The 15,434-nt window shown below is 40.1% G+C and overlaps 1 protein-coding gene across 8 annotated transcripts in view; it reads right to left on the reverse strand.

The window, feature by feature from the left end:
- LOC137129937 (RNA-binding motif, single-stranded-interacting protein 3-like) overlaps positions 1 to 15,434 on the reverse strand; it is a 168,059-nt gene that overhangs the window by 75,908 nt on the left and 76,717 nt on the right. For 5 of the 8 annotated variants that reach the window (XM_067509407.1, XM_067509408.1, XM_067509406.1 and 2 more), the window contains one exon: positions 7,544 to 7,731. In XM_067509407.1, coding sequence (XP_067365508.1) covers positions 7,544 to 7,731 — 188 coding nt within the window. Of the gene's footprint in view, positions 1 to 7,543; positions 7,732 to 9,596; positions 9,740 to 15,111; positions 15,237 to 15,434 lie in introns of those variants that run through there. The other 3 variants (XM_067509401.1, XM_067509403.1, XM_067509409.1) reach the window with 2 other exon arrangements.

A 15,434-nucleotide genomic window follows, 5' to 3' on the forward strand; every position in this document is an offset into this window, starting at 1 on the left:
TTTAAATTCAGCACAAACTGCCTGTCAAATCCGTGGCGTTCAGTTTTTGCAGACGTTGGCCCAAAAGACAAATACTTACCAGTGTCTTACTTGAAAAACAGACACCTCACTACTTCTGGATTGGCTGCATCATTAAATTAAAAACCTGTACCGACACTGTCATTGGCAAAAGGCAAAGTTGCCAAAATTCCCTACTAAGGCTGGCAAATCACGAGAAAAGGTTGCAGTGAGCCAAGATGCACAAACTGGGCTTTGGATGACTGGAAAGTCTTGTGGACTGATTAGCAAAGGTGTTTGCATCCAAGCAAAGCACATGTGTCAGATGCACAGCTCAAGAAAAGATGATAGGTGCCTAACACCATCAGTGAGGCATGGAGGTGGAAACATGGTGACCTGGGGATGCTTTGGTAATGGCAGAGTGGGTGATCTGCATCAATCAGCATGGATATCACTCCATACTGAACACACATGCCTTTCCCTCTGGGCATTGAGTGATTGTGGATAACATATTCTTTTTTTTAACAAGGCAATGACCCAAAGCAGCCTTCCAGGTTGTGAAAAACTTATATGGAGAAGAAAGCAGTTGCTGGAATATGTCTTTAATGGCTCGGCCAGCCAAAACACCAGATTTGAACCCCATCTAGCTGGTGTGGAAAAAGCTAGCCCAAGAATTCAGCCCTGGAAGGGAAATCACACCTGAATAGCTGCTAAAACTGATCAGTAGAATGCCACAGATTTGTCCAAAGTTACTGCTGCAAAGGGCATTTTTTGGTGAAAGGAAAGTTTAACATGCACATTCGATTATCATTATTCTGTGCTCAAATATGCTTCAAGTGATAATAGAAAGATGATAGAAATCATTAGGTGTTTCCAGAGTATTTCTTGACATTGTATATTTGCACATTCTTGATGGTTGTGTGTTATGTGTATGAGGCTTTGTGTGTGTTTGAATGTGTGCATATATGAGTGCACACACAGGTTGGCCACAGCAAGTGGTAGCTCCTAATTAGGCATATTATACAGGTGTCTTTTCTTTTGCATTTCCCACATTTTTCCCCAGTCTGCCACTTACTCTCCAACAGACAAACACAGAGGGAGGACTGAGAGAGTGCAGTGCTTCAGAAATCTTTGAATACATTCCCCATATGAAGTTTCAAATCTTCAGGGGCTATAAAGAAATGAAGTCATCGAGGACTTCCATGATGAAAAGGCTGTGAATTTAGAAGGCTCAGTGTCACTGAAACATTAAGTTTATCTGCTAAAAAGGACTTTTCTGCGCGTTAAAATCAGGAGCTCCAAGGCATCTTGGATTGGTTGTTCACCAAGAAGCTGGTATTATAGCAGTAGCAACAATAATAGTGGGTAAATTATTATGACCAGAAATTTTTCTAGGGGCAAACTTCTTACATCTAAATGTATGTCTACATCCCTGACCATAACTCTTCTCCATCTTCTCCATTTACACCATAGATAGAATCTAGATATAGAATCTTTGTTTCAATCTTTGTTTTCAATTGAAATTCAATTTAAAATGAAAAATAGATGTAATTGAACAACAACACCTTAAGGGTGAGGAAAGTGTTTATAGCTCGTCCAAATGACTATACTTGAAAGTGCGGTGAGAAGCAGGTAATCAGAGAGAGGGGAGAGACCCAGTTATGGTTTAAATGGGGATAAATCTGCCATAAAGTGATGAAAATTGTTGATCAAAGGATGACAAAGGAGAGCTGGAGAGGAAAATTCAAGCCCACAGAGGTAGCCAATTCCTGTGTGCAGTGGGTGTAAAAGTTGGACTGTTAGTTCAGAAAAGTTAGACACTTTTGGACACGGTCCCCTTCCGCTCCAACATTGAAAAGGTGTAGGGTTCCTGAATGTCTTTCAGCAAGCACTTCTAATGACGCACGCTGGCAGCTTTACTGGGTTTTTTTGCTGTACGCACTAATTTGCAACTGCTTGAGATTCTCCCCAGGAAACTTGCGCAATGCCGGAGTCCACTTGCTTTTAATGTCATCAGCCCTTTAAACGGTTGTCGTCAATTGTCATTACTCCCATAATAATGCTTCACAAAGGATAAACTAGACTACTATTAAACCAGAGGGTACACGTCACCGGAACTATTGTCGCCTCAAGGGCAACCTCTCAAGCAAATCCTCAGGTGATACTGACACTAGTATAAAGAGTAGATATTGGACACTGCTGTTCATTTCCCCTTTCATACCCATTGTCAGTGCTGTTATTACAGTTATTTTAACCCACACCTTACAAAGTACACTTATGTAGGTAAAGTAAAACTCACTTGGGATTGTGCTGGCAACTGTAGACTATATTTGATCAGCATGTGCTTCACATATAGTTTTGTTGCTCCTGTGAAGTTGAGACAAATAGCACTTATCATTTTTATTAGTGAATTGATTTGGGTGAATTCCCAGCATAACTTTGCCCACTTACAGCATGAGCAGAGGCCTAATCAGCCGCAATAAGTGAAAACACCTGTGTGGGTGTTCAGAACCTTTTGCTTAATTTAATGAAAAATGTTATGATTTTTAAAAACTCCTTTGTGTTATGCTTTGCTTTAGAGAGCTCAGAAAAAAAATTATATTTAGGTACATCTACAAATCCATGACAAAACAATCCAAAACAAATTCCATAAGCTGATGATTGTGTGATAGGATTAAATGTAACTAAAAAAAATCTTGTTTCCAAGATCAAGGATAAACTCCCACTTTTGCCAACCATACTATAATCACAATGAGATGGTAAATAAGTACAGGGCACTGCATCATTGTTTTCTATCTTGACATGTGGGCCCTGGCAACCACAAACTTTGCATGCAACGGCTATTAAAATTATACAAAAAGTATTACTTAAAATAAATTAGAATTTTTCCCCACAAAATGGTATGATTATCAACATTTGAATCTGTCTTTAAAGTATTAGGTAATACATCTCATGTCAAAGGAATATTTTAATATAATATTTCAATAATTTCTATTAAAGTGAATATTTCCAAGTCTCTGTGAGCCATTTTACAGGTTTTAGAGTATTTCAGTCTTTATTAATGCAGGTGATTAATGAGACACTAAAGTTATTTAGCATTTTAGAATCTTCTTTAGTTTTATATTGTCATTACTTCCTACAGTGAGCTTGAGGGGTTAAAGGCTCTCGACCCTCACACTGGATGACGGATGGATGGATGGATGGATGGATGGATAGATGGATGGATAGATAGATAGTAGTTAATCAGTGGCAAGCATGAGACTGAAAGTGGGTGAGTGACTGAGAGAGAGATTGCCCTTGTGCTCTGCTTTGGATTCTGCTCACGTTCTGCTCTGTCCCCAGACGTTAAAAGTGTGTCCATAGTTTGGGCGACCGGGGGAGTGATTGGAAATGTCAGCTGACAACAGCACTTTTCACTGACACTCTGAGAACTGGCTCAGAGACAGAAAGAGAGTGGCATGGAGGGAGGGGTAAAGAGAGGGGGGCAGGGGGGCAGGGGGGCAGGGAAGAGAGGAAGGAGGAAACAAGGAGGACGACAGAACAAGAAAGGAGAGGATGGTGCTGCTGGGTGGGTTGGCACACAAAAAAGCCATACTCAGTAACAATAAGGATGAAGATGACATTGAGTTGAAAGACTGTGTGTATGTGTGTGTGAGTGTCAAGGGACTGCCCTTCTGTTATTCATTGTTAACTGTGTGCATGAATGAAATACCTTTTGGAGTGTGTGTTTGTGTGTGCGCATGCGTGGATGTCATGTCAGTGAATGACAGGAAACTGTCAATCAGCCTATTTCCAAACGCTGGAGAGAGTTGGAAACTCACGACTGCTGCCCAAGAGCCCACTGACCTTTCCTAAATGTTACTGGCCACTTGGCACACTGACTGGGCCTAATGAAACTTTTATTGGCCCCCATTTTTTACCCTGTTCCTCCAGAATGCCTCCAGGGCTAGGCTGAAATACAACAGGCTTGAACTGCAGCTGACACACAGAAGGGCAAAGTATGGAGCATGTGGATGCATATTACAGTCTTTATATTTTATTTGTAAAGACACTTAAATCATTTAGACATTTAGATGGGATTTACAATCCTTATCTTCAGATAAGGGGCTGGAGCCGATCCCAGCTGTCATCGGGCAATAGGCGGGATACATCCTGGACAGGTCACCAGCCACCAACAGGCCACCAACACATGGGCACGTAGACAAACAACCATTCCCACTCACATTTACACCTACGGGCATTTGACATTCACCCATTAACCTAACATGCATGTTTTTGTACAGTGGGAGAAAACCAGAGTATCCGGAGGAAACCTGGGTACTCATTTACACTTCAGGAAATGTTTCTTCATTATAAAACTGATGGGCAAAATAGCATATCTACAACCAGAAACCAATATGCATTCTCAGTCATGCTGTGGACTTCAGTCTAAAGCTTTATCTGGGACACAGTCTGATGATTGTCGAATGTGATGGATTCATAGAACCATACTTGTATGAGCTGGAGTATTAAGAAGAGAAAATACTATAAAGACATAGTGAGAGGGACAGACTGAGGGCAGAAGCAAACAATGTCACCCCATCGACTGATAGTGAGGCAATGAGCACCCAAACAGAACTGCAGAAGACTAGAGGTGCAGCTTCAGTCAGTGCTCAGTGTGTAGCTGCCTCAATGAATGAGACAATCAGGAGCTGATACTGTGGTAGCTGAATGGGAGAGACTGGAATAGTCTGGTCTGGACAATCCCACCTCCGTGTACACTATTTCTTTTTTTAAATGTTACCATTGTACATGGTAAAAAGATAAAGAAATGCTAGACTTTGGACCAAATTATGTCCAAAGCATGTAGAGAGAGACATTAGAAATACACCGGTTACTCAGCATTAACACCAGCTGGTGGTTTTATTATATATGATATTTGTTTTTATTTAAAAATTATGAACTAACAAACACTGATGTATTATTATGTGTTATCCTGCCACCTGACAGCCCATGAACTCATTAAAATTTGCTCCACATTTTCCAACAGGGATTTTACCAAAACTGTACTATTTAAATAACAGTGGCAACAAGTATGTGAACCTTTTGGAATTTCATAGTTTCATGGTTCATTTGTTCTAAAATGTGATCTGATATTCATCTAAGTCAAGAATATTGACAAATATAATGAGCCTAAAATAATAACACAAAAATTTCTAATCTTTCATGTCTTTATTGTGAACAACCGTAAGAATCTCTTAGTGCTAGTGGAAAAAGTATGGGAACCCTTGAGTTAATGACCTCAAAAAAGCTAATTGGAGACAGGTGTTAGCATACCTGGGGTCTTGTTAAGAAAATGAGTTTGAGTGTGTGGTCTAGAGCTACTTTGACTGTTAAAAAAACACTCAAACTTTTTGAGTTTGCTCACATGAAGAATAGGCTTATGTGTGCCATGCCTCACCAAGAAGAGTTTTCAGAGGACCTTTGATCAAGAATTGCTTATTTACATAAAGCTGGAAAGGGAGACTTCAGAAATTCATCTACAGTTAAGCAATCAGTCTACAAATGGAGACACTTTGGGAATCCACCAAAAAGTGGGCGCCCAGTCAAAATGACTGCAAGAGCACAAAAAAGACTTATGAGTGAGTCAAAGAAACAACGCAGAGTGACAGCCAAACATTTGAAGGCATCTTTTGAATGGCTGTGTTCAGGAGACTACATTACTTAAACATTGAACAAGCAGGGTGTCTATGAGGGGACACCACAAAGGAAGCCGCTGCTTACTAAATAATACACGCCTGAAGTTTGCGAAACAGCACATTAACACTCCACAGCATTATTGGCAAATTGTTTTTTGAACTGATGAAACTCAAGTCAGAGCCCAGACCTCGATCCAATAGAGATGCTATGGAATGACTTGAAGAGAGCCAGACACTTGAGACATCCAAGAAAAGGACAGAGCTAAAACAGTCCCGCCAGCAAGAATGGGCTAAAATTCCTCTTAAACGATGTGCTGATCTGATCCACAGCTACAGGAAGTGCCAGGTTAAGGGGAATTCCTGCCAAGGGGGGGGTCAAGCAGTTATAAATTCCAAGGGTTTTGGATGTTTTGAATTTTTACTGATTAATGAGTGTGTTCAATAAAGACATAAGAGATCAGAATTATTTTGTGTTATTATTTTAGGCACCTTATATTTTTCAATACCCTTGACTTAGATGAAGATCAGATCACATTTTATGACAAATTAATGCAGAAAACCATGAAAATCCAAAAGGTCACATATGTTTTCTTGCCACCGTACAATGTTTTCTTATTGGAGTACATTTACTTTTGTATTTAAAGTAAAGAGTAGAAATTCTGATAGTACTTTTAGCACTGCAGTATATAACGTTATGCATCTTTACGGTTTGCTATGTAGCCACAGACTACTCAAGTGGCCATACTGGCCCCCCATGACATTATTAAGACCACCAGTATTAATCTTGTGGCCCTACAGCACATAGGAATGAGCTAAATCACATTCTGGATTAATAACCAATCAAACAACAAAAAACAAGCTTTGAAAAAGCATTTGTTATATTATGAATTTTTCTATATTCTCTTAACAGTTTTGTGCATAAAAATGCTTATTTTTTTTAGGGAACAATGAACTAAACATATCGTTTTGCACCTGAATAGTGTGAACACAAGCACTGTTCATATCCCTCTACTCTGTCAGCTCATCCTGCCTCTCTGCCATAGTTTATTTGATGTTTCTCTAAGACATTCAGAGACTGTACAGAGCAAGGGTCAATTATGTTTTGGAAGTGCTAAGAGCTCCCTGTACCACCCACCCAGTATTTCACAGAAATGGCATTTTCTAGGCCATGACATCAGTGAAATCATCATTAACTAGTTCATTTTTGTGTCTGTGAACTTAAATCTTTGACATTCAAAATTGTGGCCTAAGAATGTGAATTAGTTCATTAATCTGTTTGAGGTTTGAGCTTCTTTTAGGTGTGAACACACGCTGTTAACCACTATAAAGAGGATTTGGGTTGTCTAATTTAGCTTGGATCATGAACATAACTTAGTAAATCATCTTAAAAATATTGTGAAATAATGAATTGCCAAAGTCACCACATATAGAACTATGATGGCATCACTTCTTAGTGTTAAATGCTGCGAAAACGTAATCTTCACCATCATCATAATGCCGACACAGGAAAATATGAGGTTTAAAACCACTGCCAGGGAACAAAATGATGTATGTGTCTGTCCCTGTGTGTGTGTGTGTGTGTGTGTGTGTTTGTGTGTGTGTGTGTGTGTGTGTGTGTGTGTGAGAGGCCGGGTTTGGGGGGTGACCTAGTACAGAAGGGAGCGGATGGGTTAGGCCCATTTGAGTTGTGTTTTTTCCTCTGAGGAAGCACAGAGGAGGAACACTGAGGCCAAGAGCAAACTGTTTATACTCGTTACATAAGAAGCTGCTGTTGGACACAGGAATTAAATAAACTCAGCAATACTGAGGGATGCTGTTAAATGTATTTGCAGATCAATGGAGAGCCAGTAGAATAGAACAGAACTCACGGCTGGCAGAGTTTGATGAGGTCCTGGTCGGTGGTGGCCGGTGGTAGGCCTCTGATGTAGAGGTTGGTCTTACTAAGTTGCTCCACTAGACCTCCTCCTTGACCTCCTCCTCCACCTCCACCACCTCCTCCTCCTGTTGTGCCCGGGCTAGGTGGAGCCATGGGTGGCGGGGGAGGAGCATATGACTGCTGTAAAGACAGAGAAAAGACACGGGAAGTCCACTTAACAAAGTTATACTTTTTCCTATTTTTTGCATCACAATAATGACAAATCTGTTATATTCAAGCTCTCTCTCTTTGTCCTATTCATTGAACAAAACAGCTTTCTACCAAATCTCTTCCTGCATCAAGTTCCGCTGCAATAACTTGATTCAACGGGAAGAACATCCAATTAAGGAAGCAGGATATGTGTAATTAGTAGTGCTTCTGATGATCATGATGGTACCAAGCTTTACTGGAAGAGCTTGTGGCAATAATAATAACAGGCTGTGCTGCATCTCAGCAGTAACTTATTCAGCCTTAAACTGGCTTTAATGACAATGCAGTAAACATAACTATTAAAGCATTGTCACCATCAAGTTTGGAGACTACAGACATGACCACAGACAAATCAGTGAAGTGTAAAAGCACCACAAATTGTCTAGAAAGCTCATTCTGATATCAGAAGCTTAATTAAAAACAATGGAATAAACCTCCATCATATATATCATGTAACATTTTGATACTACTTCTCTAACCAAAAAGCACAGCATTAGGCATATTTATTGGGTGCAGAAATCCAGCGTATTGTGTTCAATACAAGCTTAGGGTCTTTATCACCGCTAACTTACTCAAACGTTTCCTATCAGCCTCCACTGTCCAATTACACAGCTCAGTACTGACTAAATGACTTAATAAGATGACCGTTTCTGGCAGAGAGAAAGTCCAGTGTGAGGAATAATGAGGGTTTGGAACTCATGGGTTCAGGGTGCACACCCACCCCAGCCTGCCCACTGCCTTAGGCAAACTATTAGGTTTAGTTTGGAGAAAGTAAACAAGCCCAGTGGCTCATATGACAGCAAGCACTGAAAACACTATGTCTGCTGCCTTGATGTTTTCAGCAAAACAGCAGCACTGGCTCTACGCAGCATCTGTCCCACCGTTGGGAACTGGATGGAACAAGTTCAAGAACCTGCTGCAGTTTGAGATGATCACAGGCCATTTCAACCGTAGGTCCTGATGATGCACGAGAGACAGAGAAACAAAGTTGATAGAAGGGAGAGAGACAGGTGAAAAAGGAAAAGTGTGTGTGCTGGGATGTACACTGTATTTGGCAGTGTGTACACATGCGATTGCTGAGTGTGTGTGCATGTACCGCTGTTTGTGATAATGACAGGTTGTCACCACAAAGCAATGTGGAGCCTGAGAGAGCTCTGATATTAATCCATTACCTGTACTTCCCTCAACTAGCACACGACTCCTGACACACACACACACACACACACACACACACACACACACACACACACACACACACACACACACACACACACACACACACAGGGAAGTTTGCTTCCCAGAAAAGCCAACGCTAACAGGATTTAACACATGTACAGTAGACAGGCAGCCATAAAAGATGGTGTTTGTGCAGCAGTGTCATTTACAGGCCAGCGCTATATAGTAACAGCCCAGAATGAACCTATACAATTGAACAAACACATGACAAAGTGCAGAGATGGAAAAAACTGAGTAATACTTCATTTTAATGGTTGTGGTAAATTCCCTTTTATAATAAGTACCTCGAAAAACTCATGTATTTAGGTCTTACTGTGTTCACTGAGGAAATACTGTCTCTGAGTCTGCAAGCTACTGTAACTGAAAAGGCAAATGGGTGCTAAATTGTACTAAAATTGTCATAATCTAGTGAATTAGTTGAGAGTAAAGTAATCACTGATCAGTTAAGTGAGTTAGAAATGAAACGTGATTCTAAGCTTCCCAAAGCAGGCTTTGCAGTTTTATATCCCTGTAAGATGTATTAGTTGGGTTAGATAAAACAAATAATAATAAGATGTTACCTTGAAAGGTTAGTTCTTATTTCCTGAAACGGTTCTTATTAAAGACAGGCTTTGAGCTGCAAGAAATCAGACATGCAGAGCAAAGAACCTAACTTTCAAACGAGGAGCTGTGCAGTGCCCGGCAGTGTACAACTTGTACCGAGAAGTGCGTGTGTTTGCTTGCATGTGGCGTCTGTGATCATGATAATGAAAACCTCCTACTTCAAAGCCTGGACTGTGTCTAGGGCGGATTCGATATGAGCCTTTTGACAATTGGTTTGTTTACCGACCAACTCTGAAAGATAACATGGATACATCTTTGATGGAAAGTGTATTACACACAAATAATAGACCCCAGGCTGAAATGTAAAAGAGAAAAATCACTGGAATAAAAGCTACACTGTAACATGCTCAGGATAAGACACACTGCACAGATGGCATGCTTACAAATACAATGCCAGCGCATGTAATGACTGCACATACAGAGAAACAGTCCTACTCTAGCAGCATTTTAAACACACACAAACACGCACACACTATATCAACCTTATCTATGTACATTCATTTCATTCCACCATGATATGGAGCAGAAAAGAGCCTTTCTTCACAAACACACACTCAGATGTCCAGGTATGCACCAATGTACAAAATCTCCCTCCGTCCTCTCACTCGCTGACACAACACACACACCTGATCAAAGCCTTTGCCCAGGGAACCTCTTTCAGCCAATTTGTGCAGCTGTCAGGGTCGAGCTGATAGTGAGCTGTGTATGTAATGTGTCAGAGACTGTGATAGGGAAATCCTTTGAAACACTAAAATCTCTCTCTCTAAGCATTCGTGCTTTCTCCACCTTCGCTCAATCTTTTCACCTTCTCTTTCACCTCTATCCTTCCACACCAAACCCCTACTATTTCTTTCTCTTTCCCTGTTCCTTTCCTTGCTTTCTCCCAGTTTCTTTCTTTTAAGGATGAGCATGTGGACTGAAGGCTGCCTCTCAGCTGGTTGTGTTGACACACTTAGTAAAATGCAGGAGCTCTCACAGTAGGGATAAGGCTCAGAGGCAACGACACAAAGTGACACACAAAACAAACTCCATCATTACGTTCCATAGATTACATGCACGGCTGAGCCACAAAACATTGCATCTATGACCATGTTACGAGTACTTAGACATGGACAAAAGAAGGAAAATGAAAGGAGAGATTTGCCTGAGGAGATGAGGAAGAAATAATTGCCACACACTGACCAAGTTAAATGCTACAAAACCATCTCCAGACTTAATGTTTCTATGACCCCAGGTTCTATATTATTAGGACTTTTAAAGCTTTCTGCTAGCAGCTCTGTGTTTACACATGAAACGTGAAGCTTTCAAAGAAAAGAACACAAGCTCACGGTGAAACAGGCAACAAACATCCGTGGTGTCTTGAACCTTGTCATGGGTCCTTTAAAACACTGAAATCCCAAATATCTAAAAGGACAAAGGTTGGATGAAAAATAAAAAAGCATTGTGCTTTTATGGAGTGGCCTATGCTTAATCCACCTGAACATCTATGGGAAAAGCTTAAACCTGCAGCTGGGAGAAGGCCCCTATCTAACCTAGACAAAAGTACAAGTAGAGCAGTTTGCACAAGCAACGAGTGTGTCAGTAAGTTCTGCCTGAACTGCTAGATAGTAGCGATTGCCTCAGAGCCCAGCGTTATGGTTAACCAATTTTTAAAAACCATTTTATGCCATTTTCAAAAAATGGCATAAAATAAAAAATAAAAATTAATTACGTTGTTCAGGACCTGCAAAATTAAATATTGACACTTACAAAGTACAACAGTATCCAGCTATTATTCAGTCTGAATACTTTTATAACCCATAACTAATCAAATCTGGGTAGGATACTTATATATCATACATGCAGCATTTCCTGAATCCATACAGCAACCACTTAGATACTATTGGCAGCTGAAATTAATTTTTTCTTTTTATCCCACACACATGGCATTTTTGGTTTTACAATATTTAATGAGAGTGCTGATGTGTCTCTAAGATAAATCTCTAGATTCTTGAAGATTGTGACCAGTGTGACAAGCAAATAGAAGAGGGAACTTTCTCTGAATAAACAACATTAAATGTTTAGTTTTTTCCTTCTTTAGTGAATATATCAACACATTTAGGCAGGCTTGTAAATTGAATTGGAAACAATATCAACACACAAACACACACAATCACACCTCTGAATTTGAAGTTTCTTGAAGAAAGTGACAATTAAGATATCAAAGCATCAGTGGGATAATGGTGAATTGATAACGAATTGTTGTTCTGCTCACGTGGCTAGTTAGTAAACTACTTTAACTAAATGTTAACGGGATGGCCAGCTGGAAACATGCCAGCACTGATCATCCACAGTAGCTCTCTGTTTTCTTTTTACTTGGTTTTAACCCTCCACCTACCTGAATTTTCTCTTTATGATTGTACACAATCTTATTCATTAAGTGGTTAGCCAACTGAAGGGACTAGAACTCTCAGCCTAGTGACTTTACTTGCAAAATATGAGTTAACCTACTTGTTATAATAGTTGCTAATTGGCACAGTAGATTCATTTTATTGAAAACATTTTAAAATATTTGCTATTGCTGGCTGTCATGACTGCAAGTGACTCCTCCTTTATGGAGCAGTTTATAATTCAACAGAGGGAAGTTAAATTAAAGTAGATGGTCCAACATACTGTAGCTAATTAGCTATAATATTGTCCTCTGTTTTGGTCCCCAAAACAGCCCTGTCAATGACATGTTTGTGGGTCGAACATACAAATTCACAAGTCCAAACAACTTCAACAAAGCTGTTGCAAAACAAATCAGATTTATTTTGCTCCTATTAATTTATCCACTGATCAGTGATCGTTACACCAGAAATGGTGAAAGAAAGGGATAGATAATGTAAATGGCAAAAGAGGGATGGATGAAGAAGACAACAGTGAGAAAGGATCAGGGGAAAGAGGATGGGACATGGCAGAAAGGAAAGAGGGGGACATGGGAGAGCGGGTTGTTCCGGCCTATTCGGATGCTTCCTGAAACACAGAGGAAAGAATGTGGGCTATTTTTGGTCCAGCACTGAGATTCTCTCTTACTCTCAGAGCCTCTAAACACAGCAGCGGAAGGGTTTAAGGAAGAGCTCATGAATACATCAGAATGGAAACATGGGTCCTAATATACCTTCCGCGTTCGAAGATTACATAAGCAGCTAAATAAAGCCTCGGCTATTCTGCTGTAAACCTTGAAAAGACAACAAATCATCTTTTTAGGAATGTACATAAACAAGCTGATTGTTAAACTGCCATGTCCAGGCCTTGTTTGATTGGAAGATGTTCTTTAGTGTGTTATGATCAAAACACAGAAAAGAAAAAGGAAGGAAGGAAAATGCCAGCAGAGGAGACAGTACAGTTAATGCTTTGTAGAGTTATAAATAGTCTATTGATATCCATTATAGGATACTTATACTGTAGGTTTCCACATGTCCAGCTGAAGCATGCGTTTGCTGGTGGCGTAGCTTGTTATTAGTTTGCAGAGTATCGCACCTAAGGGTTATTTAATAAAACAACTGCAAAGTCCAGTTCCATGAGCAGCGCAGATTTCTAAGAAAACAATCTACCATGGATATATTCTGATGCGAGGTGCAATAATAATTGAGTTTTGCAAAAGTAAAGACAACTACACAGTGTCCGTTTAAAATACCAACACCAACACGCTGTTATTCGTCATTGGACGAAAATACATCATACAAGGTGAACAAGATGTAACTATACCACTGAGGAGGAAATACCACTATAATTAATATGATTTAAGACTAGTTAAGCTGTTCAGGACCTGCAGACACGGGTTTAATGTTTTACCAGAGTGTCTGCAAATTGCATCAGCCTAGATTTAAGATCATTGTAAGGTCAGTGAGAAGGAAAAAAGATCAGCCGTAATTAAAAATGCAGAACGTTGACCTATCAGAATATACTCCGCATGACCTATTTTTAAATTTTCATCAAAAGAATAATGCAAATGGAAACTGCAACGTTTTTATAGCATTTTTGCAGCATTTGAAACTGCATGTAAAATGTAATGCAATGCAGTAAAAAATAACGCTGGTAAAATCATCTTCCTCAGAATGTTTCTTTTGTCTCATCTTATAAAAAGGCATTCTGTCAGTGCTGAGCTCTTGCTAATATAAAGCCTCTGTTTCAGCATTTCAGAACTAGAAGTGCAATAAAACCACTGACACTAAAACTGATCTCACTTTGTGCCTTCTTGTGCGTTCTCCCTCTTCATCAAGCCACCATAACACTTCATGTACTTCCACTTTCATTCTCTACAGTCTTCTTGTTTATCTCTCACCTCTCCCCTCCTCCGCTTCTCTCATCACTCTCCCACTTCCCTTCCCAAATGACTCCTACCCTGTGTCTCACTGTCTCCTCAGAAGATCAGGTCATCTAGGTTGCTTCCCAGTGGAGCACCGTGTTCCAGCTGTCTACCTCTCTATCTCTCTTGTTAACATCAGCAACAACAGCATCAACAACACTTGGGCTGTCATAAACAAGTTGCACAAACATCCTAGGAGAACATCCAGTTTGGACTTGATGCTCACTGACCTGGTGGAGATAAGGAGATGATGGAGAGCAACTTTGGTGAGGTGCTGAACTCTCAGCAAATTCCTGTGCTGTTGTTTTTTGAGAAGGTCAGTGAGGGAAGCGTGTTAGTTTGCAGACAAGCTGTTTAACTTATGAATGGAATCTGCATTAAATTGCACAGCTATTGTTCTTGCGGTCAAAGCTGAGTGACTGACCATGTGTGAGGTTATGGGAATTTCTGGTGAAAAGCCCACTATCAATTCCTGTACTTGAGAATATTTTGTATATTTTGTTTACTTATATGTATATGCTGGTTGAAAGCTTTGTTCTCGTTCTGTCTTTACTTGTAACTAAACAACTCTAACAACTGTGTACTGAAGCAGCTCTCCTTGCACCTTTTTTCCAAAAAAAGAAAAAAAGGAAAACACACACATTCCTGATTGTCATCCAACATAATCACTCCAGTACAATATACTTTAAAACCCATCCTGATGATTTCCTCTCCACCTTTCTGAGTATATAAAAAAAAAATCATATTCTACATTCTTCCTTCTTAATTGCATGACCTCTAGCATGCAAGTTACAAAAAGGGGGGAAAACATGCATATTGAAGAGAAGCTTTGCACAAAGCTCTTTTATTATGTATATTTATGCAAATGACAGGTTCGTTTATTCAAAAAAGTCTCTCTCGCTCCTCCTCTCATTGCCCCCTGGTCAGTTTTTCAACTCAGCGGTATGCACAATGATCTGCAGCAGATGAGTGATGGTTTTATAAGAGAAGTATGATGGTTTCATTGTTCGTCAGTGGCTTCCTTCAAACTTTGAAATGAAGCAATGTTAAATATTGTAGGGTTCTATCAGCAGTAGCTACAGTTCTTTTCACTGCTAATGAACTCTGGTTGTCTCCTTATAAGGTGAACTATAAATTCCTACCTGCCGCTTATCTTCAACAGCACTTCTATCCCTTTTTATCTTATCGTCTCTTCCTTGCATATTAATAATTCCATCCTGCCCTCCTATGTTCTTCACATCTTCACTGCTCTTGTCAAACATTTTGCTTTACTCCTCCTCCTACATAACTTCATATCCCTGTCTTTCAGGTTCAGCTTTCTCCTCCTCCTCCTCCTCCTCCTCCTCATTCCTCAGCTGCCGACAGCCTCTGCCCTCTCTTCTTTTCCTAGCCCATCAACACTTTTCCTCTCATCTCATCTCTTCCATGTACCCCCACTTCTATCTGCTGCCCCCCTCTCCCCCAA

This window comes from Channa argus, chromosome 7, assembly GCF_033026475.1.
Source record: "Channa argus isolate prfri chromosome 7, Channa argus male v1.0, whole genome shotgun sequence".
NCBI lineage: Eukaryota > Metazoa > Chordata > Actinopteri > Anabantiformes > Channidae > Channa > Channa argus.